The 27,456-nt window shown below is 45.8% G+C and overlaps 1 protein-coding gene and 1 long non-coding RNA gene across 51 annotated transcripts; one reads left to right on the plus strand and one right to left on the minus strand.

The window, feature by feature from the left end:
• Positions 1-232: 232 nt before the first annotated feature.
• On the minus strand, positions 233-25,254 carry LOC118376766 (G2/mitotic-specific cyclin-B3-like). Of its 50 annotated transcripts, none has more exons than XR_008093899.1 (18): positions 25,104-25,254; positions 24,160-24,297; positions 19,169-19,252; positions 17,797-17,909; positions 17,205-17,337; positions 13,464-13,655; positions 13,183-13,320; positions 10,962-11,069; positions 10,746-10,853; positions 10,584-10,637; positions 9,651-9,863; positions 9,436-9,597; positions 9,122-9,280; positions 8,961-9,068; positions 8,152-8,259; positions 7,727-7,939; positions 7,171-7,558; positions 3,699-3,847 (listed from the first exon to the last, which is right to left on the minus strand). XR_008093899.1 is itself a non-coding variant. In XM_052497728.1 (16 exons), the coding sequence occupies exons 2-15, from the start codon at positions 24,241-24,243 to the stop codon at positions 8,782-8,784; spliced, it is 1,782 nt and encodes a 593-aa protein (XP_052353688.1). In that variant the 5' UTR covers positions 24,244-24,297; positions 25,104-25,254; the 3' UTR covers positions 7,492-7,614; positions 8,749-8,781. The 50 variants fall into 50 exon arrangements, 7 of the variants coding, with proteins under 7 accessions (XP_052353690.1, XP_052353688.1, XP_052353684.1 ...); XR_008093907.1 differs by lacking the exons at positions 7,727-7,939; positions 8,152-8,259 and adding exons at positions 7,673-7,726; positions 7,940-8,101 and having other exon boundaries at positions 7,171-7,450; positions 8,907-9,068; XR_008093897.1 differs by lacking the exon at positions 8,152-8,259 and adding an exon at positions 7,940-8,101 and having other exon boundaries at positions 7,727-7,834; positions 8,907-9,068.
• On the plus strand, positions 7,649-12,881 carry LOC127916212 (uncharacterized). Its single transcript, XR_008094000.1, has 12 exons — positions 7,649-7,757; positions 7,866-7,970; positions 8,025-8,125; positions 8,820-8,884; positions 9,312-9,412; positions 9,998-10,224; positions 10,885-10,992; positions 11,047-11,802; positions 11,856-11,902; positions 12,342-12,399; positions 12,619-12,726; positions 12,839-12,881. It is a non-coding gene; the product is annotated as an uncharacterized LOC127916212 (long non-coding RNA).
• Positions 25,255-27,456: the final 2,202 nt, after the last annotated feature.

The raw sequence follows: 27,456 nt of genomic DNA on the forward strand, positions 1-27,456 counted from the left end.
GTCAACCAATCCCAGCTGTGTGTCGAGGGACAACTTTTCTCCAGAGCCCACTGGGTGGTGTGTCCTCAGTCAGCCTTAACAAAAATGCATCACTATATGCACTTCCATTTACAGACATGGACTCATTGATTGTCGGAGAAAAACCTCATGAGTTGATTTCATCTGTCGTACCATCAGAACCCAAAATATAAGCTTGTTTTAACCAAGTAAATAAACACCTCAAAACAGCATGGCTGGTCAGCATATGTTTACCTTTATTTAACCAGGCAAGTCAGTTAAGAACAAATTCTTATTTTCAATGACAGCCTAGGAACAGTGGGTTAACTGCCTGTTCAGGGGCAGAACGACAGATTTGTACCTTGTCAGCGCGGGGATTTGAACCTTTCGGTTACTAGTCCAACGCTCTAACCACTAGGCTACCCTGCCGCCTCTACACTCTAACCACTAGGCTACCCTGCCGCCTCTACACTCTAACCACTAGGCTACCCTGCCGCCTCTACACTCTAACCACTAGGCTACCCTGCCACCTCTACACTCTAACCACTAGGCTACCCTGCCGCCTCTACACTCTAACCACTAGGCTACCCTGCCGCCTCTACACTCTAACCACTAGGCTACCCTGCCGCCTCTACACTCTAACCACTAGGCTACCCTGCCGCCTCTACACTCTAACCACTAGGCTACCCTGCCGCCTCTACACTCTAACCACTAGGCTACCCTGCCGCCTCTACACTCTAACCACTAGGCTACCCTGCCGCCTCTACACTCTAACCACTAGGCTACCCTGCCGCCTCTACACTCTAACCACTAGGCTACCCTGCCACCTCTACACTCTAACCACTAGTCTACCCTGCCACCTCTACACTCTAACCACTAGGCTACCCTGCCGTCTCTACACTCTAACCACTAGGCTACCCTGCCACCTCTACACTCTAACCACTAGGCTACCCTACCACCTCTACACTCTAACCACTAGGCTACCCTGCCGCCTCTACACTCTAACCACTAGGCTACCCTGCCACCTCTACACTCTAACCACTAGGCTACCCTGCCGTATGAATTCCAGTAGATCCATTCCTCCAGCCTTTAATTGAAAGCGTAAACAAAAGCGCTGTGATTTGTTGCAAGACTTCTCCATGCAACTAAGTATCACACCTTTAGAGTAAAGGACTGGAAAAACAACAAGATCATTTGTTTTTATAAACAATAAAACAGGATTTATTTAATTCAGAGGTCTGAGCCATTTAAAAATAACAACAGTAAAAAAAAATCCTCTCATTCAAAACGTTAAAGAGTTTCTATACATGATACACCACTGTACAACATAAAATAAATTTTTTGGGAGGCAGACAGACCTGGAGAGGTACTGAGTAATATGCAGGGTTTCGTTCCAGCACCAGTCGTAACACACCTGCTTCTGCTAATCAAGGTCCTGATGAGAAGCCGATTTAGTAGAATGAGTCGTGTCAATTGGAGCAAAAAACCTTGACAACTCCAGACAGAGACAGCCGTATCGTTTATACCTATAAAGAACACTGTTACCGTGGGTTACACAACAATATCAAATGGTCGACGGTATTAACAGTAAATCAATTTACTTTTTCACTACACAGCTCTAAAAATACCTCTAACTTTTAGATTACCCATCAACACTTGTATAAAAAGTTTAAACATGTTTTTTTCTTAGTGTAAAAACAGATACAACTTGAACAAAAAATAAAAAATAGCATTGCTGCCGAAAAGAAATAAATCTGCTGTATTTATACAACAGAACAGATACCATCCCTTCATTATAAAACTTAACAGTGATATATAAATATTACAGAATATATACAGTGACTTCCTTAGACAAGTAGATGTTCTCCCACCAACTCGTTTTTACGGGTCACTTCAACGCCCTCTCCAACGTGTCCAGGTCCACCATCAGAGTTGTCGCCACTTCAAAGAAAACCCTGATGGCAAGAAAATAAAAGGTCTCCATTGAAAATAATCTCTTACAAATGCGCGCCCCCACCACCGGACTGGGGAGCCAAGCCCCCCCCGGGGCGGCAGCGTAGCCTAGTGGTTAGAGCGTTGGACTAGTAACCGGAAGGTTGCGAGTTCAAACCCTGAGCTGACAACGTACAAAGGTCGTTCTGCCCCTGAACAGGCAGTTAACCCACTGTTCCCAGGCCGTCATTGAAAATAAGAATATGTTCTTAACTGACTTGCCTGGTTAAATAAAGGTCAAATTAAAATAAAAAAAAAAATATATATATATATATATAGAGATATATAGAGATATATAGAGATATATAGAGATATATAGAGATATATAGAGATATATATAGAGATAGATATATATATAGATATATATATATTTGGCTAAGGTGCATGTAAACATCCGACTTAGTGAATTTTGACACTGGAAATGTGAGATAATGAACATTAGGTTGGAAAGTGGTGTAATTTAGGATGGTCCACACACACTCCCCCCCAGGAGGTTAAAAGCTTGGCATGGGCCCTCAAAGCCTCGACTGGGTAAGGCCAATACGGCATAATATAGGCCAACGTCAACTCATTTTAATTATGCTTTTAGATAAAATAAAATGGCGACCGTTACTCCAAAGGACCATTCTAAGAATACAATATGAAAATCATTGTTTTCACAGAAGGAAATCACCAGTTGACAACCGGGGTTAAAAATGTTTGACTTCTGTAGGCATTTCAGTTCCATGTACACTACTTCCAAGCACAGTTCATGTTTTGTATTTGACTAATGATTAAAAAGAAAAAAAAAAATATATATAGTATTTATTCAGTCACCTTATTTTGAGCGTGAGCAAAGCCTGGGAGCTAAAGGTTAAGCTGACAGACAGTACACTTACCTGAGAACTATAATACCCAGTTTCCACAGTACACTTACTTGTGAGAACTATAATACCCAGTTTCCACAGTACACTTACTTGTGAGAACTATAATACCCAGTTTCCACAGTACACTTACTTGTGAGAACTATAATACCCAGTTTCCACAGTACACTTACTTGTGAGAACTATAATACCCAGTTTCCACAGTACACTTACTTGTGAGTACTATAATACCTAGTTTCCACAGTACACTTACTTGTGAGTACTATAATACCCAGTTTACACAGTACACTTACTTGTGAGTACTATAATACCCAGTTTACACAGTACACTTACTTGTGAGTACTATAATACCCAGTTTACACAGTACACTTACTTGTGAGAGTACTTGCTCCGGATGGCCAGGAGTTTGTCGTCTGGCGGGGAGGTGAGCATGGAATGGAGTCTCCGGACAACAGGGACCAGCTCTGACACTCTGTACCCAGAGTGGAACACCAGGATGGGGGACTAGAGGACAGGGGTGTGGGTGATTAAATACAGACCATAGAAGTTAATACCAGCCCCTCTGTCCTGACTATGGGGACAGTAAGATGCCAGACAAGAGATTGAAGAACAAGGAGCCGAAAGTAGAGACCGAAAGTAGACAGAACGGCACAGAAATACACTGAGTGGACAAAACATTAAGAACACCTGCTCTTTCCATGACAGACTGACCAGGTGAATCCAGGTGAAAGATATGATCCCTTATTGATGTCACTTGTTAAATCCACTTCAATCAGTGTAGATGAAGGGAAGGAGACGTGTGTGTGTGTGTGTGTGTGTGTGTGTGTGTGTGTGTGTAAGCTCACCCATCCTCCCAGCTCCTTGGTGACTAGAGCCAACAGTAGACAGGCTGAGGCCAGTAATGATCCTCTCTCTGGGACCAGATCCATTTCCTGAAGACTCAGCTCACACACATACCGGGCCAGGGTTAGAGTTTCCATACTGGCACTCACACACTGGAGAGAGAGAGAGAGAGAGATGGGTTACACACTAGAGAGAGAGAGAGAGAGATGGGTTACACACTGGAGAGAGAGAGAGAGATGGGTTACACACTGGAGAGAGAGAGATGGGTTACACACCGGAGAGAGAGACACAGATGGGTTACACACCGGAGAGAGACATGGAAGAAACATGCTGCAGACAAGAGGATAAACATGAATAGGGTTGCACATTTGGGGAATATTTAGAGTTGGAAATTTTCCCGTGGGAATTAACAGAAATATATGCAAATGAATACCATTTAAAATGTAGATGTTTTTTTTTTTGCATTGGATATATTTATCATAAGGAGACAAAGGTAAAAGGTTTATCATAAGTAGACAGTTATACATTAAATCCTTCCAATAGGAATACAAGTATTTAGTTACAAATTAAACTTTAAATGAGTTGGCTCTTCACATGGGATGATTTCACTGAACAACAAGGGAAAATATAATTATCCATCACGTCTCCCAAAAACATTTATCTGTAAAATGATAGTGTAGAAACTAAATCTTTGGTTGTCTTCCTCTCAGGCTTCCATGTCTCCTCCCTGGACCTCCTCAATGTCCACCTCTTGAACATCAGACTCTGAGGCCCCATCTTCACTGGCACTTTCCAACCTTGTTGAGGATGGCAGATTGTGAAGCTTTTTGAGCATGACATTTTCCCAGGTGGGCACCAATTTTTTCAACCCTTGCATTGGTCAGCCTGTTGCGTGCTCTGGTGTGTGTGTGTGTGTGTGTGTGTGTGTTCCCAAACAAGGACCACAGTTGCGCTCTGAGACGGCTGATGTTGGTGGGAGTTGGAGGATGATGTTGACAACAGGGGAAAGAGCCTCAGATCCACAAAGTCCCTTCCACCAGGTGGCTGATATGTTGGCACGACTGCCATATTGCATCTCCATCCCAAAGCCCTTCATTGGAAGTGTACTTCACCAGACTGTCAAGAACCTTGCCCTCATCCAGGCCAAGGTGGCGAGACACGGTAGTGATGACACCATAGGCCTTGTTGATCTCTGCACCAGACAGGATGCTCTTGCCAGCATACTTGGGGTCCAACATGTACGCTGCAGCGTGTTTGGGCTTCAGGCAGAAGTCTGGACACCTTGATGCATTTCAGAACTGCAATTTCCTCTGCTTGGAGCAACAGTGCAGTGGGCAGTACAGATTTCTTCTATTACATCTGTAAGCAGAGTCTGAACATCAGACAGGATGGCATTGTCTCCCTCAATCAATGCAATGGCTACTGCTGTAGGTTTCAGGAGTTTCAGGCTGCTTACCACTCTCTCCCAAAATACATCATCCAGGAGGATCCTCTTGATGGGGCTGTCCATATTGACAGACTGATATGGCCATTTCTTGGAGAGACTCCTTCCCCTCCAGGAGACTCAATCATGATGACAACACCATCCCAAAGGGTGTTGCTGGGAAGCTTCAAGGCGGTGCTCTTATTCCTCTCACTTTGCTTTCAAACAGCCTTCAGCTCATCTGCATCGTAGAGACCGGTGTGTCTGTTGTCCCTTGTGTCTGTGCTCTTGTAGAATACTGGTTGAGGGGTGGAGATGATGTAGTTAATTATTCCTTGCCCACGAACATTCAAACACCCATCAGAGATGATTGCAATACAGTCTGCTTTCTCTATGATTTGCTTGACCTTCACTTGAACTCTGAACTTTGCATCCAGCAAATGAGTAGATAAAGCATGTCTGGTTGGAAGGGTGTATGCTGGGTGAAGAACACTCAGAAATCTCTTTCAATACACATTGCCTGTGAGCATCAGAGGTGAACCAGTTCCATGCACAGCTCGAGCAAGACATTCATCAGCATTTCTCTGACTACGTTCCTCCATTGAGTAAAAAAAAAACTCTGATTCCAGGAGGACCATGAGCTGTTGCTATCGATAAGGTGTCTGATTCATCATTTTCACCTCGAATAGAAATATTATCATCTACATTTATGATGAATATTTCTGTTGAATGATGTGGCTATGCAAAAATCACTGGATGTTTTTGGAACTAGTGAATGTAGCGCGTCAATGTAAACTCATATTTTGATAAATATGAACTTTATCAAACAAAACATACATGTATTGTGTAACATGAAGTCCTACGAGTGTCATCTGATGAAGATTATCAAAGGTTAGTGATTCATTTTCCCTCTATATGTGCTTTTTCTCTCTCTCTCTGGCTGGTAAAATTGGCTGTGTATTTTAGTGAGTTGTTGGTGACCTAACATAATGGTTTGAAAACGATATAAAATGCATGTATGTTTGATGAATTTAAATGAGATTTCTGTTATTTTGAATATGGCGCCCAGTACCTTCACTGGATCTTGTTATATCGCTCCCGGTAACGGGATCTCAGCCATAAGAAGTTATTAACATCCCAAGGAAAATTTCTAGAAATGTACCGGAAGGTTTCTGACCCTTTGCAGCCCTAAACATACATCCAAATCAAAGGAGGTTGACAGCACCTTAACAGGGGAGGACGGCTCATAGTAATGGCTGGAAGGGTAACAAACTCAAACACATGGTTTCCATACGTTTGATGCCATTCCATTCTACATGGTCTCTCTGCCTTGCGCACACGTCCCCTATAGAAAGGGGGGTCGCGCGCACACGCCCCCTATAGAAAGGGGGTCGCGCGCACACGCCCCCTATAGAAAGGGGGTCGCGCGCACACGCCCCCTATAGAAAGGGGGTCGCGCGCACACGCCCCCTATAGAAAGGGGGTCGCGCGCACACGCCCCCTATAGAAAGGGGGTCGCGCGCACACGTCCCCTATAGAAAGGGGGTCGCGCGCACACGTCCCCTATAGAAAGGGGGTCGCGCGCACACGTCCCCTATAGAAAGGGGGTCGCGCGCACACGTCCCCTATAGAAAGTTTTTTTTTTTCTGCATAGAAATGTATTGGTCCGCCTATGACCAAACAGTGTGTAAAAATTGTTTTATTTTTTATAAACTAGAACCAGATAAAGTATGGAGAAAATATAATGGGCTGTTTAAAGATCTTTGAGCGCTAACAATCAACATAAAAGCTAGACAGTAAGAATCTAAGATGTAAACCATTCAGCATTCAGGGGTGTTTATGGCATGGGGCCCCCATAGATGTAGTTATGTTTGCGGCACTCAATTAGCATATAGTCAAATTGCAGGAAATGTGCTTTCAACGAGCGACATTTTGTCTCTGCGGCCAACTGAGCAGTCAGAGTGGGGTCATCCTGGTGCTGAGAGTCTATATCAAAAATTGTTCAGTTGGCCATCACCGTAGCCTCATTTTGACCCAGGAAAAACCCTGTACCTTGGCATATCGCCTGAGGAAGCGGTAGGGGACGGGGATGTTGATGTCGAACCCCAGCGCCTGCAGGATGCTCGTCTCCATAGCAATAACCTCCTCCCTCTTGTACGCATCATCACAGACGTACAGGAAGTCATCCACACAGGGCGGACAGCGCTCCTGATGGAGGGAGAGAGAAAGGATGGAGGGAGAGAGAAAGAGTATTACACAGAAAGAGAGCCCAAGTGAGGACAACACTAATTTGGGCACAATGAGCCTGTCTCCCCCACCCTCCATCCCTCATCTCTCCTACCGTTAACCGGAACAGGGGACAGGTAGTGTGTTTAATATCCCTCATCTCTCCTACCGTTAACCGGAACAGGGGACAGGTAGTGTGTTTAATATCCCTCATCTCTCCTACCGTTAACCGGAACAGGGGACAGGTAGTGTGTGTTTAATATCCCTCATCTCTCCTACCGTTAACCGGAACAGAGGACAGGTAGTGTGTGTGTTTAATATCCCTCACCTCTCCTACCGTTAACCGGAACAGGGGACAGGTAGTGTGTTTAATATCCCTCACCTCTCCTACCGTTAACCGGAACAGGGGACAGGTAGTGTGTTTAATATCCCCCACCTCTCCTACCGTTAACCGGAACAGGGGACAGGTAGTGTGTTTAATATCCCTCATCTCTCCTACCGTTAACCGGAACAGGGGACAGGTAGTGTGTTTAATATCCCTCACCTCTCCTACCGTTAACCGGAACAGGTAGTGTGTGTGTTTGATATCCCTCACCTCTCCTACCGTTAACCGGAACAGGGGACAGGTAGTGTGTTTAATATCCCTCATCTCTCCTACCGTTAACCGGAACAGGGGACAGGTAGTGTGTTTAATATCCCTCACCTCTCCTACCGTTAACCGGAACAGGGGACAGGTAGTGTGTTTAATATCCCTCACCTCTCCTACCGTTAACCGGAACAGGTAGTGTGTGTGTTTGATATCCTCACCTCTCCTACCGTTAACCGGAACAGGGGACAGGTAGTGTGTTTAATATCCCTCACCTCTCCTACCGTTAACCGGAACAGGGGACAGGTAGTGTGTTTAATATCCCTCATCTCTCCTACCGTTAACCGGAACAGGGGACAGGTAGTGTGTTTAATATCGCTCATCTCTCCTAACGTTAACCGGAACAGGGGACAGGTAGTGTGTTTAATATCCCTCATCTCTCCTACCGTTAACCGGAACAGGGGACAGGTAGTGTGTGTTTAATATCCTCACCTCTCCTACCGTTAACCGGAACAGGGGACAGGTAGTGTGTTTAATATCCCTCATCTCTCCTACCGTTAACCGGAACAGAGGACAGGTAGTGTGTTTAATATCCCCCACCTCTCCTACCGTTAACCGGAACAGGGGACAGGTAGTGTGTGTTTGATATCCCTCATCTCTCCTACCGTTAACCGGAACAGGGGACAGGTAGTGTGTTTAATATCCCTCATCTCTCCTACCGTTAACCGGAACAGAGGACAGGTAGTGTGTTTAATATCCCCCACCTCTCCTACCGTTAACCGGAACAGAGGACAGGTAGTGTGTTTAATATCCCCCACCTCTCCTACCGTTAACCGGAACAGGTAGTGTGTTTAATATCCCTCATCTCTCCTACCGTTAACCGGAACAGAGGACAGGTAGTGTGTGTGTTTAATATCCCTCACCTCTCCTACCGTTAACCGGAACAGGGGACAGGTAGTGTGTTTAATATCCTCACCTCTCCTACCGTTAACCGGAACAGGGGACAGGTAGTGTGTTTAATATCCCCCACCTCTCCTACCGTTAACCGGAACAGGGGACAGGTAGTGTGTTTAATATCCCTCATCTCTCCTACCGTTAACCGGAACAGGGGACAGGTAGTGTGTTTAATATCCCTCATCTCTCCTACCGTTAACCGGAACAGGGGACAGGTAGTGTGTTTAATATCCTCACCTCTCCTACCGTTAACCGGAACAGGGGACAGGTAGTGTGTTTAATATCCCTCACCTCTCCTACCGTTAACCGGAACAGGTAGTGTGTGTGTTTGATATCCCTCACCTCTCCTACCGTTAACCGGAACAGGGGACAGGTAGTGTGTTTAATATCCCTCATCTCTCCTACCGTTAACCGGAACAGGGGACAGGTAGTGTGTTTAATATCCCTCACCTCTCCTACCGTTAACCGGAACAGGGGACAGGTAGTGTGTTTAATATCCCTCATCTCTCCTACCGTTAACCGGAACAGGTAGTGTGTTTGATATCCCTCACCTCTCCTACCGTTAACCGGAACAGGGGACAGGTAGTGTGTTTAATATCCCTCATCTCTCCTACCGTTAACCGGAACAGGGGACAGGTAGTGTGTTTAATATCCCTCATCTCTCCTACCGTTAACCGGAACAGGGGACAGGTAGTGTGTTTAATATCCCTCACCTCTCCTACCGTTAACCGGAACAGGGGACAGGTAGTGTGTTTAATATCCTCACCTCTCCTACCGTTAACCGGAACAGGTAGTGTGTGTGTTTGATATCCCTCACCTCTCCTACCGTTAACCGGAACAGGGGACAGGTAGTGTGTTTAATATCCCTCACCTCTCCTACCGTTAACCGGAACAGGGGACAGGTAGTGTGTTTAATATCCCTCATCTCTCCTACCGTTAACCGGAACAGGGGACAGGTAGTGTGTTTAATATCCCTCATCTCTCCTAACGTTAACCGGAACAGGGGACAGGTAGTGTGTTTAATATCCCTCATCTCTCCTACCGTTAACCGGAACAGGGGACAGGTAGTGTGTGTTTAATATCCCTCATCTCTCCTACCGTTAACCGGAACAGGGGACAGGTAGTGTGTGTTTAATATCCCTCATCTCTCCTACCGTTAACCGGAACAGGGGACAGGTAGTGTGTGTTTAATATCCCTCATCTCTCCTACCGTTAACCGGAACAGGGGACAGGTAGTGTGTTTAATATCCCTCATCTCTCCTACCGTTAACCGGAACAGGGGACAGGTAGTGTGTTTAATATCCCTCACCTCTCCTACCGTTAACCGGAACAGGGGACAGGTAGTGTGTTTAATATCCCTCATCTCTCCTACCGTTAACCGGAACAGGGGACAGGTAGTGTGTGTGTTTAATATCCCTCACCTCTCCTACCGTTAACCGGAACAGGGGACAGGTAGTGTGTTTAATATCCCTCACCTCTCCTACCGTTAACCGGAACAGGGGACAGGTAGTGTGTTTAATATCCCTCACCTCTCCTACCGTTAACCGGAACAGGGGACAGGTAGTGTGTGTGTTTGATATCCCTCACCTCTCCTACCGTTAACCGGAACAGGGGACAGGTAGTGTGTTTAATATCCCTCACCTCTCCTACCGTTAACCGGAACAGGGGACAGGTAGTGTGTGTGTTTGATATCCCTCACCTCTCCTACCGTTAACCGGAACAGGGGACAGGTAGTGTGTTTAATATCCCCCACCTCTCCTACCGTTAACCGGAACAGGGGACAGGTAGTGTGTTTAATATCCCTCACCTCTCCTACCGTTAACCGGAACAGGGGACAGGTAGTGTGTTTAATATCCCTCACCTCTCCTACCGTTAACCGGAACAGGGGACAGGTAGTGTGTTTAATATCCCTCATCTCTCCTACCGTTAACCGGAACAGGGGACAGGTAGTGTGTTTAATATCCCTCATCTCTCCTACCGTTAACCGGAACAGGGGACAGGTAGTGTGTTTAATATCCCTCACCTCTCCTACCGTTAACCGGAACAGGGGACAGGTAGTGTGTTTAATATCCCTCACCTCTCCTACCGTTAACCGGAACAGGGGACAGGTAGTGTGTTTAATATCCCTCATCTCTCCTACCGTTAACCGGAACAGGGGACAGGTAGTGTGTTTAATATCCCTCACCTCTCCTACCGTTAACCGGAACAGGGGACAGGTAGTGTGTTTAATATCCCTCATCTCTCCTACCGTTAACCGGAACAGGGGACAGGTAGTGTGTTTAATATCCCTCATCTCTCCTACCGTTAACCGGAACAGGGGACAGGTAGTGTGTTTAATATCCCTCATCTCTCCTACCGTTAACCGGAACAGGGGACAGGTAGTGTGTTTAATATCCCTCATCTCTCCTACCGTTAACCGGAACAGGGGACAGGTAGTGTGTTTAATATCCCCCACCTCTCCTACCGTTAACCGGAACAGGGGACAGGTAGTGTGTTTAATATCCCTCATCTCTCCTACCGTTAACCGGAACAGGGGACAGGTAGTGTGTTTAATATCCCTCATCTCTCCTACCGTTAACCGGAACAGGGGACAGGTAGTGTGTTTAATATCCCTCATCTCTCCTACCGTTAACCGGAACAGGGGACAGGTAGTGTGTTTAATATCCCTCATCTCTCCTACCGTTAACCGGAACAGGGGACAGGTAGTGTGTTTAATATCCCTCATCTCTCCTACCGTTAACCGGAACAGGGGACAGGTAGTGTGTTTAATATCCCTCATCTCTCCTACCGTTAACCGGAACAGGGGACAGGTAGTGTGTTTAATATCCCTCATCTCTCCTACCGTTAACCGGAACAGGGGACAGGTAGTGTGTTTAATATCCCTCATCTCTCCTACCGTTAACCGGAACAGGGGACAGGTAGTGTGTTTAATATCCTCATCTCTCCTACCGTTAACCGGAACAGGGGACAGGTAGTGTGTTTAATATCCCTCACCTCTCCTACCGTTAACCGGAACAGGTAGTGTGTTTAATATCCTCATCTCTCCTACCGTTAACCGGAACAGGGGACAGGTAGTGTGTTTAATATCCCTCATCTCTCCTACCGTTAACCGGAACAGGGGACAGGTAGTGTGTGTGTTTAATATCCCCCACCTCTCCTACCGTTAACCGGAACAGGGGACAGGTAGTGTGTTTAATATCCTCATCTCTCCTACCGTTAACCGGAACAGGGGACAGGTAGTGTGTTTAATATCCTCCCCTCTCCTACCGTTAACCGGAACAGGGGACAGGTAGTGTGTGTTTGATATCCCTCACCTCTCCTACCGTTAACCGGAACAGGGGACAGGTAGTGTGTGTTTGATATCCCTCACCTCTCCTACCGTTAACCGGAACAGGGGACAGGTAGTGTGTGTTTGATATCCCTCATCTCTCCTACCGTTAACCGGAACAGGGGACAGGTAGTGTGTGTGTTTGATATCCCTCACCTCTCCTACCGTTAACCGGAACAGGGGACAGGTAGTGTGTTTAATATCCCTCACCTCTCCTACCGTTAACCGGAACAGGGGACAGGTAGTGTGTGTGTTTAATATCCCTCACCTCTCCTACCGTTAACCGGAACAGGGGACAGGTAGTGTGTTTAATATCCCCCACCTCTCCTACCGTTAACCGGAACAGGGGACAGGTAGTGTGTTTAATATCCTCATCTCTCCTACCGTTAACCGGAACAGGGGACAGGTAGTGTGTTTAATATCCCTCACCTCTCCTACCGTTAACCGGAACAGGGGACAGGTAGTGTGTTTAATATCCCTCACCTCTCCTACCGTTAACCGGAACAGGGGACAGGTAGTGTGTGTGTTTAATATCCCTCACCTCTCCTACCGTTAACCGGAACAGGGGACAGGTAGTGTGTTTAATATCCCTCACCTCTCCTACCGTTAACCGGAACAGAGGACAGGTAGTGTGTTTAATATCCCCCACCTCTCCTACCGTTAACCGGAACAGGTAGTGTGTTTGATATCCCTCATCTCTCCTACCGTTAACCGGAACAGGGGACAGGTAGTGTGTTTAATATCCCTCACCTCTCCTACCGTTAACCGGAACAGGGGACAGGTAGTGTGTTTAATATCCCTCATCTCTCCTACCGTTAACCGGAACAGAGGACAGGTAGTGTGTTTAATATCCCTCACCTCTCCTACCGTTAACCGGAACAGGGGACAGGTAGTGTGTGTTTGATATCCCTCATCTCTCCTACCGTTAACCGGAACAGGGGACAGGTAGTGTGTGTTTGATATCCCTCACCTCAAACTTGGATGCTATGAGCAAGGCTGTAGAACCTATAAGCTGTAGATTCTCTCTGTTGACCGGAGCTGCGGACAGGAAGTGGTCTGTCACCTTCACAGCCAGGTACAGAGTCTCATGGTTCAGCTCAAAGTTCTCCTGGAAGCACAGAGTAAACACACATTCGCTCCAGCACACAAAGAACCACAGTGTCTCATCTTCACTCCTATTTTTAATTGTCTGTTCTACGGGCATACCGAGTTGTCGCGTTATTATAGTATCAAGTATAGTGGTTTCCTGACCTGCACCTCGACCAACCAGTCCACTAGGATGGCCCTCATCCCAGCGTTCAGACTAGGCTGGATGGACATATAGTCAGACAGGATGAACTTCTCCTCTCTGGCCTTGAGGTAGTCAAATATCTCCTTGGCGTACTGAGCAGTCAGAGTGGGGTCATCCTGGTGCTGAGAGTCTATATCAAACTCCTCAGGGATCTGAGAGTGGGAGGGGCAGAGAGAGTGGGAGGGGCAGAGAGAGGGAAGAGTGATATGTAGGTGCAGTACAAAACACTGCTAGACTGTGGCCCAAGCGAGTTCCATAGAGCTAAACACTGCTAGATTGTGGCCCAAGCGAGTTCCATAGAGCTAAACACTGCTAGACTGTGGCCCAAGCGAGTTCCATAGAGCTAAACACTGCTAGACTGTGGCCCAAGCGAGTTCCATAGAGCTAAACACTGCTAGACTGTGGCCAAGCGAGTTCCATAGAGCTAAACACTGCTAGACTGTTGTCCAAGCGAGTTCCATAGAGCTAAACACTGCTAGACTGTGGCCCAAGCGAGTTCCATAGAGCTAAACACTGCTAGACTGTGGCCCAAGCGAGTTCCATAGAGCTAAACACTGCTAGACTGTGGCCCAAGCGAGTTCCATAGAGCTAAACACTGCTAGACTGTGGCCCAAGCGAGTTCCATAGAGCTAAACACTGCTAGACTGTGCCCAAGCGAGTTCCATAGAGCTAAACACTGCTAGACTGTGGCCCAAGCGAGTTCCATAGAGCTAAACACTGCTAGACTGTGGCCCAAGCGAGTTCCATAGAGCTAAACACTGCTAGACTGTTGTCCAAGCGAGTTCCATAGAGCTAAACACTGCTAGACTGTGCCCAAGCGAGTTCCATAGAGCTAAACACTGCTAGACTGTGGCCCAAGCGAGTTCCATAGAGCTAAACACTGCTAGACTGTTGTCCAAGCGAGTTCCATAGAGCTAAACACTGCTAGACTGTGGCCCAAGCGAGTTCCATAGAGCTAAACACTGCTAGACTGTGCCCAAGCGAGTTCCATAGAGCTAAACACTGCTAGACTGTTGTCCAAGCGAGTTCCATAGAGCTAAACACTGCTAGACTGTGGCCCAAGCGAGTTCCATAGAGCTAAACACTGCTAGACTGTGGCCAAGCGAGTTCCATAGAGCTAAACACTGCTAGACTGTTGTCCAAGCGAGTTCCATAGAGCTAAACACTGCTAGACTGTTGTCCAAGCGAGTTCCATAGAGCTAAACACTGCTAGACTGTGCCCAAGCGAGTTCCATAGAGCTAAACACTGCTAGACTGTGCCCAAGCGAGTTCCATAGAGCTAAACAATGCTAGACTGTGCCCAAGCGAGTTCCATAGAGCTAAACACTGCTAGACTGTGCCCAAGCGAGTTCCATAGAGCTAAACACTGCTAGACTGTGCCCAAGCGAGTTCCATAGAGCTAAACACTGCTAGACTGTGCCCAAGCGAGTTCCATAGAGCTAAACACTGCTAGACTGTGCCCAAGCGAGTTCCATAGAGCTAAACACTGCTAGACTGTTGTCCAAGCGAGTTCCATAGAGCTAAACACTGCTAGACTGTTGTCCAAGCGAGTTCCATAGAGCTAAACACTGCTAGACTGTGCCCAAGCGAGTTCCATAGAGCTAAACACTGTTAGACTGTGGCCCAAGCGAGTTCCATAGAGCTAAACACTGCTAGACTGTTGTCCAAGCGAGTTCCATAGAGCTAAACACTGCTAGACTGTTGTCCAAGCGAGTTCCATAGAGCTAAACACTGCTAGACTGTGCCCAAGCGAGTTCCATAGAGCTAAACACTGCTAGACTGTGCCCAAGCGAGTTCCATAGAGCTAAACACCGCTAGACTGTGCCCAAGCGAGTTCCATAGAGCTAAACACCGCTAGACTGTGCCCAAGCGAGTTCCATAGAGCTAAACACCGCTAGACTGTGCCCAAGCGAGTTCCATAGAGCTAAACACCGCTAGACTGTGCCCAAGCGAGTTCCATAGAGCTAAACACCGCTAGACTGTGCCCAAGCGAGTTCCATAGAGCTAAACACCGCTAGACTGTGCCCAAGCGAGTTCCATAGAGCTAAACACCGCTAGACTGTGCCCAAGCGAGTTCCATAGAGCTAAACACCGCTAGACTGTGCCCAAGCGAGTTCCATAGAGCTAAACACCGCTAGACTGTGCCCAAGCGAGTTCCATAGAGCTAAACACCGCTAGACTGTGCCCAAGCGAGTTCCATAGAGCTAAACACTGCTAGACTGTGGCCCAAGCGAGTTCCATAGAGCTAAACACTGCTAGACTGTGGCCAAGCGAGTTCCATAGAGCTAAACACTGCTAGACTGTTGTCCAAGCGAGTTCCATAGAGCTAAACACTGCTAGACTGTGGCCCAAGCGAGTTCCATAGAGCTATTTCTGACTGTCCCAATGTACAGTACCAGTCAAAAGGTTGGGACAAATCTACTCATTACAGTTTTTTTTTTTACTATTGTCTACATTGTAGAATAATAGTAAAGACAACACTATGAAATAACACATATGGAATCATGTAGTAACCAATTTTGTTTTTAAAAAGTATATATTTTATATTCTTTAAAGTAACCACCCTTTCTTTGCCTTGATGACAGCTTTGCAGACTCTTGGCATTCTCTCAACAGTGTCATGAGGAATGCTTTTCCAACAGTCTTGGAGTAAAATAAATAAATAAATATATATATAAATATATATGCTGAGCACTTGTTGGCTACTTTCCCTTCACTGTGGTCCAACTCATCCTAAACCATCTCAATTGGGTTGAAGTCGGGTGATTGTGGAGGCCAGGTCATCTGATGCAGCACTCCATCACTCTAGTGATTGGTCAAATAGCCATTACACAGCCTGGAGGTGTATTAGGTCATTGTTCTGTTGAAAAACAAAATGATTGCCCCACTAAGCGTAAACCAGATGGGATGACATATCGCTGCAGAATGCCGTGGTAGCCATGCTGGCTAAGTGTGCCTTGAATAGTAAAGAAGTCAGTGCCACCAGCAAAGCACCATCACACCTCCTCCTCCATGCTTCAGTGGGAACCACACATGCAGAGATCTGTTCACCTACTCTGAATCTCACAAAGACGCGGCGGTTGGGGGCGCATCAAACCAAAAGACCGATTTCCACCGGTCTATTGTCCATTGCTCGTGTTTCTTGGTCCAAGCAAATCTCTTCTTATTAGTGTCCTTTAGTAGAGGTTTCTTTGCAGCAATTCAACCATGAAGGCCGGTCTTAAAGTAATGACTGCTGTTTCTCTTTGCTTATTTGAGCTGTTGCCATAATATGGACGTGGTCTTTTATCAAATAGGGCTTTCTTCTGTATACTCACCCCTACCTTGTAACAAGTGATTGGCACAAACAGATTTGGAAGGAAATAAATTCCACAAATTAACAAGGCACACCTGTTAATTGAAATGCATTCCAGGTGACTACCTCATGAAGCTGGTTGAGAGAGTGCCAAGAGGGTGCAAAGCTGTCAAGGCAAAGGTTGTCTACTTTGAAGAATCTCAATTATATTTTTGATTTGTTTAACACTTTATGGTTACTACATGATTCCATGTGTTATATCATAGTTTTAATGTCTTCACTATTATTCTACAATGTAGAAGATAGTAAAAATAAAGAAAAACCCTGGAATGAGAAGGTGTACAAACTTTTGATTGGTACTGTAGATCCCACTGCTGTGACAATCGTCTGGTGCTCCATTAGCCTACCTGTGGTCTCCGGAGGTGGGGGGGCAACTCTCTAGGTGGAACAGCCTCCACCACCACAAGCTCTTCAACTGGGGTCTCCTCCTCCCCCCTCTGTTTCTCCTCCCCCTGACTCTCTGAGCTTATTGAGTCAGACCTGGAGAGGGGAGACAGGTAGGAATAGGGTGAAGTGTTTAGATTTCACATTTTTTTGTCATTTAACAGATGTTCTTATCCAGAACAACAGTCAGTCTATATAGCAGTCACTGAAAGCAAAACGGCCCCCAGTAAAAGGAAGAGAAAGTTACTGTTTTGATGTGGAATGTTATGAATCTATAATAATCTATGAACTCACACACAAAAAAAGACAAAGTTCTATTGCGTCATAATAAGAGATGACTGATCAAGGAATTCAGTATCAGAATAAGCATGTCATTGCCCCCATAGCAAGCATCATAAACATATACAATCACTCTGTCCCTTTAGAAATTGGAACCTTTCTCGCTCACCTTCACAGAAAAACAACTACACCGTTCTTCACAGCCCATCAAACCTAACGACAGTACAGCTGGAGAGAGAGAGAGAGAGGGGGGAGGGATCGAGAAAAATGCCTTACTTTTTAAGGTTGGCTTTATTCTTGCCTAACACAGTGTATGTGTCCTTCTTCTTCTGCGTCTTCTTCAGGGAGTTCTTCTTGGTACCTGGAAGGCTGATGTGAACCTTGTGTGCCTGGAAGCCAAGGAGAGACCAGAGTCAAGGCCACAGTCTTTTCATAGTGTGCAGATGAGGCAGAATATTCCCTGGTTATAGACCGACCCGTGTGTCACCCTATTCATACGTTTGACACCAATCCCCTATTGGCATAATATGTTTATCTATTATTATTGCCAAGACAGAACTTTTAAGTTCTTGTTTCTCAAGTTGAGATCTACCCCACCACACACCCAACTGCCAAACAAGAACGAAAGTGGGTTTCAGTGGCAGTCTGAAAACCTGGTGGAAGACTATGGTAGAGTGTCACTCCCCAGGAGACCATTCAGACCCTGTTCTGTGGTGTATTCATGTCAAACCAAAACCATAGAAAACGGTGGCAAAAGCTAGGGATGTACGGTAGGAAAAAGCATATTGGAATCGGACCACATCCGCTAAAAATGCCAGAATCAGCCCGATGTCGTCTAGTTTAACGCCGATGTGCATACCGATATAACGTAACGACGCCACAAATATAGTGCAACACAGCATTCCAAACCTGGCCCACAATGTCTGCTGTGTGGATCTAGCAGTCAACAAGCGGAGCAGTCATTTGAAACAGTAAGAACACTGCAGGGAGACAACTCAAAATCTATTAACGCCAGGATAACCAGGATAATGGAATTCAATGCCCTTGACAATCAATCGTTCTCTGTCGTGGATGATGTTGGCTTTTCCCCGACTGGTCGAGCCCCGGTACTCTCCACCTTTCAGATGTTGCCCTACCGGAGTTACACAGTTTTGTGAAACGTACATCTATGAGCTACTTGCTATGGGCGTCACGACTGACATTTGGACCAGTGATGTCAGTCCCATGAGCGTGCTGAGTCTGACAGCACAGTGGGTCGACGAGGATCTCGTACTGAGGAAAGTCGTACTGCACGTCTGGCACAGCAAGGCTGTGCTGGTTCTCATACCGCATCGAGACATCTACTCTGGATAAGAGCGTCTGCTAAATGACTTAAATGTAAATGGACTCAACAAAACCCCAGTCTGTGTCGGCAGTTAACTTGGAATAGTACTCTAGTCTATGTACCGCCGTCTTCACCATGCCAGGTACAAGGACCGCTACTTCCATACAGACAAGAAACTGATTTTTACGTGAAATGTTACAGACATGAACGTTTTGCAACAGAAAACAAGTTTGTTGGAAAAATGCAGGTTAGTCCCTCCCAGTTGAATTAGGTTTGATTCTAGTGAAAACACCCCAGATAGATCGACAAAGAGAACAGGTTTACATTGGTGAGGTCTACGAAGGCTGTCCTCTTCTTAGGGGCTCCTTGGGGAGGGGACGACGACCTCTTGACCTGGGGGCCTTCCTCCTAAAACACAGAGCTATGTTATTTCATATCGAGCTATGCAACGAAGAGCGATAGCAAGACACTATTGAGGTTAGTTTAGTTCACGCAGGACCAGCGGTTTCACTGAGAGATAAGAGGGGTTAAGTTAACCAGCAGATATCAGACACTCAATTTCAAAAAGTTGTGGGGTATGCAATCTGCCCTGGCAACACAGGTAAATAAATGTAGCTAGCCCACCCCAGATGATGTCCCTCACTATGCAATATGCCCTGGCAACACAGGTAAATAAATGTAGCTAGCTCTCCCCAGATGATGTCCCTCACTATGCAATATGCCCTGGCAACACAGGTAAATAAATGTAGCTAGCTCTCCCCAGATGATGTACCTCGCTATGCAATATGCCCTGGCAACACAGGTAAATAAATGTAGCTAGCCCACCCCAGATGATGTACCTCACTATGCAATATGCCCTGGCAACACAGGTAAATAAATGTAGCTAGCCCACCCCAGATGATGTCCCTCACTATGCAATCTGCCCTGGCAATACAGGTAAATAAATGTAGCTAGCCCACCCCAGATGATGTCCCTCACTATGCAATCTGCCCTGGCAACACAGGTAAATAAATGTAGCTAGCCCACCCCAGATGATGTCCCTCACTATGCAATATGCCCTGGCAACACAGGTAAATAAATGTAGCTAGCCCACCCCAGATGATGTACCTCACTATGCAATATGCCCTGGCAACACAGGTAAATAAATGTAGCTAGCCCACCCCAGATGATGTCCCTCACTATGCAATCTGCCCTGGCAACACAGGTAAATAAATGTAGCTAGCTCACCCCAATGATGTCCCTCACTATGCAATATGCCCTGGCAACACAGGTAAATAAATGTAGCTAGCCCACCCCAGATGATGTCCCTCACTATGCAATATGCCCTGGCAACACAGGTAAATAAATGTAGCTAGCCCACCCCAGATGATGTCCCTCACTATGCAATATGCCCTGGCAACACAGGTAAATAAATGTAGCTAGCTCACCCCAGATGATGTCCCTCACTATGCAATATGCCCTGGCAACACAGGTAAATAAATGTAGCTAGCCCACCCCAGATGATGTCCCTCACTATGCAATCTGCCCTGGCAATACAGGTAAATAAATGTAGCTAGCCCACCCCAGATGATGTCCCTCACTATGCAATCTGCCCTGGCAACACAGGTAAATAAATGTAGCTAGCCCACCCCAGATGATGTCCCTCACTATGCAATATGCCCTGGCAACACAGGTAAATAAATGTAGCTAGCCCACCCCAGATGATGTACCTCACTATGCAATATGCCCTGGCAACACAGGTAAATAAATGTAGCTAGCTCACCCCAGATGATGTACCTCACTATGCAATCTGCCCTGGCAACACAGGTAAATAAATGTAGCTAGCTCTCCCCAGATGATGTACCTCACTATGCAATATGCCCTGGCAACACAGGTAAATAAATGTAGCTAGCTCACCCCAGATGATGTACCTCGCTATGCAATATGCCCTGGCAACACAGGTAAATAAATGTAGCTAGCCCACCCCAGATGATGTATCTCACTATGCAATATGCCCTGGCAACACAGGTAAATAAATGTAGCTAGCTCACCCCAGATGATGTACCTCACTATGCAATATGCCCTGGCAACACAGGTAAATAAATGTAGCTAGCTCACCCCAGATGATGTACCTCACTATGCAATCTGCCCTGGCAACACAGGTAAATAAATGTAGCTAGCTCTCCCCAGATGATGTCCCTCACTATGCAATATGCCCTGGCAACACAGGTAAATAAATGTAGCTAGCCCACCCCAGATGATGTCCCTCACTATGCAATCTGCCCTGGCAACACAGGTAAATAAATGTAGCTAGTTACCCCCAGATGATGTCCCTCACTATGCAATATGCCCTGGCAACACAGGTAAATAAATGTAGCTAGCTCACCCCAGATGATGTCCCTCACTATGCAATATGCCCTGGCAACACAGGTAAATAAATGTAGCTAGCTCACCCCAGATGATGTATCTCACTATGCAATATGCCCTGGCAACACAGGTAAATAAATGTAGCTAGCTCACCCCAGATGATGTCCCTCACTATGCAATATGCCCTGGCAACACAGGTAAATAAATGTAGCTAGCTCACCCCAGATGATGTACCTCACTATGCAATATGCCCTGGCAACACAGGTAAATAAATGTAGCTAGCTCACCCCAGATGATGTACCTCACTATGCAATATGCCCTGGCAACACAGGTAAATAAATGTAGCTAGCCCACCCCAGATGATGTCCCTCACTATGCAATATGCCCTGGCAACACAGGTAAATAAATGTAGCTAGCTCACCCCAGATGATGTCCCTCACTATGCAATATGCCCTGGCAACACAGGTAAATAAATGTAGCTAGCTCACCCCAGATGATGTACCTCACTATGCAATATGCCCTGGCAACACAGGTAAATAAATGTAGCTAGCTCTCCCCAGATGATGTACCTCACTATGCAATATGCCCTGGCAACACAGGTAAATAAATGTAGCTAGCTCACCCCAGATGATGTCCCTCACTATGCAATATGCCCTGGCAACACAGGTAAATAAATGTAGCTAGCTCACCCCAGATGATGTACCTCACTATGCAATATGCCCTGGCAACACAGGTAAATAAATGTAGCTAGCTCACCCCAGATGATGTACCTCACTATGCAATATGCCCTGGCAACACAGGTAAATAAATGTAGCTAGCTCACCCCAGATGATGTCCCTCACTATGCAATCTGCCCTGGCAACACAGGTAAATAAATGTAGCTAGCCCACCCCAGATGATGTCCCTCACTATGCAATATGCCCTGGCAACACAGGTAAATAAATGTAGCTAGCCCACCCCAGATGATGTCCCTCACTATGCAATATGCCCTGGCAACACAGGTAAATAAATGTAGCTAGCCCACCCCAGATGATGTCCCTCACTATGCAATATGCCCTGGCAACACAGGTAAATAAATGTAGCTAGCCCACCCCAGATGATGTCCCTCACTATGCAATATGCCCTGGCAACACAGGTAAATAAATGTAGCTAGCCCACCCCAGATGATGTCCCTCACTATGCAATATGCCCTGGCAACACAGGTAAATAAATGTAGCTAGCCCACCCCAGATGATGTCCCTCACTATGCAATATGCCCTGGCAACACAGGTAAATAAATGTAGCTAGCCCACCCCAGATGATGTCCCTCACTATGCAATATGCCCTGGCAACACAGGTAAATAAATGTAGCTAGCTCACCCCAGATGATGTACCTCACTATGCAATATGCCCTGGCAACACAGGTAAATAAATGTAGCTAGCTCACCCCAGATGATGTACCTCACTATGCAATCTGCCCTGGCAACACAGGTAAATAAATGTAGCTAGCCCACCCCAGATGATGTCCCTCACTATGCAATATGCCCTGGCAACACAGGTAAATAAATGTAGCTAGCTCACCCCAGATGATGTACCTCACTATGCAATATGCCCTGGCAACACAGGTAAATAAATGTAGCTAGCTCACCCCAGATGATGTACCTCACTATGCAATATGCCCTGGCAACACAGGTAAATAAATGTAGCTAGCTCACCCCAGATGATGTCCCTCACTATGCAATATGCCCTGGCAACACAGGTAAATAAATGTAGCTAGCCCACCCCAGATGATGTCCCTCACTATGCAATATGCCCTGGCAACACAGGTAAATAAATGTAGCTAGCCCACCCCAGATGATGTCCCTCACTATGCAATATGCCCTGGCAACACAGGTAAATAAATGTAGCTAGCCCACCCCAGATGATGTCCCTCACTATGCAATATGCCCTGGCAACACAGGTAAATAAATGTAGCTAGCCCACCCCAGATGATGTATCTCACTATGCAATATGCCCTGGCAACACAGGTAAATAAATGTAGCTAGCCCACCCCAGATGATGTACCTCACTATGCAATATGCCCTGGCAACACAGGTAAATAAATGTAGCTAGCTCACCCCAGATGATGTACCTCACTATGCAATCTGCCCTGGCAACACAGGTAAATAAATGTAGCTAGCTCACCCCAGATGATGTACCTCACTATGCAATATGCCCTGGCAACACAGGTAAATAAATGTAGCTAGCTCACCCCAGATGATGTACCTCACTATGCAATCTGCCCTGGCAACACAGGTAAATAAATGTAGCTAGCTCTCCCCAGATGATGTCCCTCACTATGCAATATGCCCTGGCAACACAGGTAAATAAATGTAGCTAGCTCACCCCAGATGATGTCCCTCACTATGCAATATGCCCTGGCAACACAGGTAAATAAATGTAGCTAGCTCACCCCAGATGATGTATCTCACTATGCAATATGCCCTGGCAACACAGGTAAATAAATGTAGCTAGCCCACCCCAGATGATGTATCTCACTATGCAATATGCCCTGGCAACACAGGTAAATAAATGTAGCTAGCCCACCCCAGATGATGTCCCTCACTATGCAATATGCCCTGGCAACACAGGTAAATAAATGTAGCTAGCCCACCCCAGATGATGTCCCTCACTATGCAATATGCCCTGGCAACACAGGTAAATAAATGTAGCTAGCTCACCCCAGATGATGTACCTCACTATGCAATATGCCCTGGCAACACAGGTAAATAAATGTAGCTAGCTCACCCCAGATGATGTACCTCACTATGCAATTAATATGTTGGCTGGTTACTAAGCTAGATACAGACCAACAATATAAAAAATAAAACTGTCAAAGGAAGCTCCTGGAGAGCTAGTTGGCAACTGGCTGGTGCACGTTTTTGTTGCAGCACTACTAGAAAAACACCACCCCTAAATCAACAGTGGGAGGCTATTATTAGTCAATTTACCTGATTCTCTGTCCCTTTGCCACGTAATTTGGGTATTTTACTGCCAGCAGTAACACTTGGTTTCTTCCCCCTGGGAAAAGGCATGACTTCAGCTTGGGAGTTTTTACCAAATGGGTTCAGACGGTCAGCGGTTGTATCCTACAAGAGGAAACATAACATTAGCATGCGCTCAGAAATATAAAACGCGAAGGCCTGTTTCTGTGATCTTCAAAACATAATGGCTTGTTCACTGGAGTTGAGGGACCCGAGATCGCCTCTGACTCCCAGGATCCTTCAATTCCAGGTCCCTTTAACCAGCTGTGCAAACGTTTTGTCGACACACGGTCGTTCTGCACCAAAATATAGAGTGTCGCATTGCAACTATCGTTATTAATGCCGTTCCGCACGGTATGTACCTCCACCAAAAATATTTAAAAATAATCATCTATATTCCTTCCGGATACTGTCCTGCTGCTGTATCAGCCGACCTGAGGGCGGCGGCAATGAGTGATTATATTATAGGTCCAGAAGGTGGATTTGGACATGTGCACTTCGTCAAAAACAAATAACTTTGATTTAGACACTTTAAAAAAAACATACATACCGTGCACAGTGGCAGTAATTACGATAGTTACTCTGCGAAACTACATATTCTGAAGCGTAATGTAACGTTAACGATCGTATTTGAACCTTATAGCGTTTGCAGAGCTGGTTAATGGGATTTTGAATAGAAGGACCCTGGGCATCAGATACAATCTCGCTTCCTCACATCCAGATACTGGTTCAAAGGGCAATATGTTGGTATCACAAGCAGAAAACGTACATTGTGTGGTAGGATCTAACGTTAACGTTGGTCAGCCTACTGCTCAAAGGGTCCTGCACCCGACCGCACTTGATTTCGAAAGGGTAGCACGCTATCTAGTGAGAAAACTAGCTTATCCGTTAATGAAACAACATCTTCTTACCTTATCGTATTTTCCGTGCTGTCAAAATTGGTTGCAAAAGTTTCTGAGCGGAAAAATACAACATTCAACACAGGTCGAAACGGCGAGCGAAAACACATTTGTCAGCTAAACTACTTCCAAACACCGTGCGGACGGTGCTGATTGGTTGAAATTCGTCGATAGTTCGCCTATCAGCGCTCAGCTACGATGCCGTTGTTAGGGGGCGGAGTCTTTAGAATTTTCAAACTTCTTAGCAACCAATGGGAGCTCGTCGATGTTTGCTGAAGTAAATGCGTTTTCACAGCTCATGTTGTAGTTGTGAACCGTACCGCGGTGACATTTCTTGAAAGAATTATAGGAACTATATATATTTTCTTCTTTTTTTTCACAAGAACTAAAAATAACAGTTTCTGGATGCGATTTCATTTGCACATTCTACATAACGTTAGCAAGCTATAGTTTAACATGTCAACATGTTAAACCCTCTGTCTTGAAACAAGTCTGGTTTTAAAGAACTGTTAAAACAGTCACTCTGCTATTCATATGGTTGAGTTACAAAAAGTCATTTGCTAGAGTAAAATAAAATGGAATGATTGTATTTGAAGAAAAAAATTGCAACTAACTCAACTCTATAACAGGGGTGTGAAACTCATTTTCCTCCAGGGCTACCACATTCAATCTTCAAGGATGCTCCCTGGCTGTCTAGTGATTATTAATGAACTGGACAGTCAAGAAACTGTGTGACTATATGACCATTATAATATCTACAGTTTCCATTTGGTTTTAGTCATTTTAAAGTATATTTTACTCAAACCCACCTTTAATATTTGAATGTCTCTCTCACTCGCACACGCATTCAGGAAGTGACTATAGGTTCACAACAGCATATCTATTTCCCCATCATGGCCATTTGCATCTCAGCTACAGCAAACCGGCCTTGTCTTGTCTTCTGTTGTCGTTCACAAGAGCAAAATGGTACATATCTGAAGAAACTTTCTTTAGTAAACTGGTTTCATCTCAATCTCTTTCTTTATTTCCTACCTCTTCTGTTCCTCCTGAAACATTTGACATGAAGCTTATACCTTCAAGCTGAACAACAACACTTTAAATTGTGAGATTGAGAGAATGTGTCCAGTTGTCAATTAAATGAAATGAGAAAATATTTTCATGCTGTTTCAGCCTTTCAAAGCTCAATATGATAGGGCAATACATGTTGGAATATCAATCTAGTTGTGTACATACACACACTCAAACTCACACACACGGACGATAACATACACACACAATAAATGTGACAAAATTGGTATTTGGCTGTCTGGTTGTTATCCTTACAGGCCTCAGGGTACCTCTTGTTAAAGCATGAAGAGTCTTCCCTGGCTTTGATAGGGCCAATGGAGATATGAGAGGGCTGGCTGTGCGTGTGTGTGTGTGTGTATGTGTGTGTGTGTGTGTGTGTGTGCGTGTGTGTGCGCGTGCGTGTGTGCGTGTGTGCGTGTGTGCGTGCGCGCGTGCGTGTGTGCGTGCGTGCGTGTGCGCGCGTGTGTGTGTGTGCGTGCGTGCGTGTGTGTGTGTGTGCGTGCGTGTGTGTGTGTGCGTGTGTGCGTGTGTGTGCGCATGCATGTGTTTCAAACCAGTGCATCCTTTGATAAGTAATCCAAGGCATTGTATAGATATCAAGAGTAAGAGAAATACGACTCCCTAGACATCAAACACCCCAAAGGGAATTTTGTCTCTGCGTGCCTCTGAAATGGCACCCTGTTCCCTACATAGTCCACTACTTTTTAACAGGGCCGGTAGAGTAGTGCACTATGTAGGGAATAGGGTGCCACTTGGGGCGTAGTATGTGTCTTCCTCCTTATGTTTGAATGTAGTAAGAGATATCCCTGTCTGAGAGGCCAAAGAGATATCCCTGTCTGAGAGGCCAAAGAGATATCCCTGTCTGAGAGGCCAAAGAGATATCCCTGTCTGAGAGGCCAAAGAGATATCCCTGTCTGAGAGGCCAAAGAGATATCCCTGTCTGAGAGGCCAAAGAGATATCCCTGTCTGAGAGGCCAAAGAGATATTTGGGAGTGTGTGTGTTTGTGTGTGTGTGTATATGTGTGTATATGTGTGTGTGTGTGTGTATGTGTGTATATATATATATGTATGTGTGTGTGTGTGTGTGTGTGTGTGTGTGTGTGTGTGTGTGTGTGTGTGTGTGTGTGTGTGTGTGTGTGTGTGTGTGTGTGTGTGTGTGTGTGTGTGTGTGTGTGTGTGTGTGTGTGTGTGTGTGTGTGTGTGTGTGTGTGTGTGTGTGTGTGTGTGTGTGTGTGTGTGTGTGTGTGTGTGTGTGTGTGTGTGTGTGCCCATCTGCTATGTCTGCTGTGGTTAATTG

This window comes from Oncorhynchus keta, chromosome 35 (assembly GCF_023373465.1).
Source record: "Oncorhynchus keta strain PuntledgeMale-10-30-2019 chromosome 35, Oket_V2, whole genome shotgun sequence".
NCBI lineage: Eukaryota > Metazoa > Chordata > Actinopteri > Salmoniformes > Salmonidae > Oncorhynchus > Oncorhynchus keta.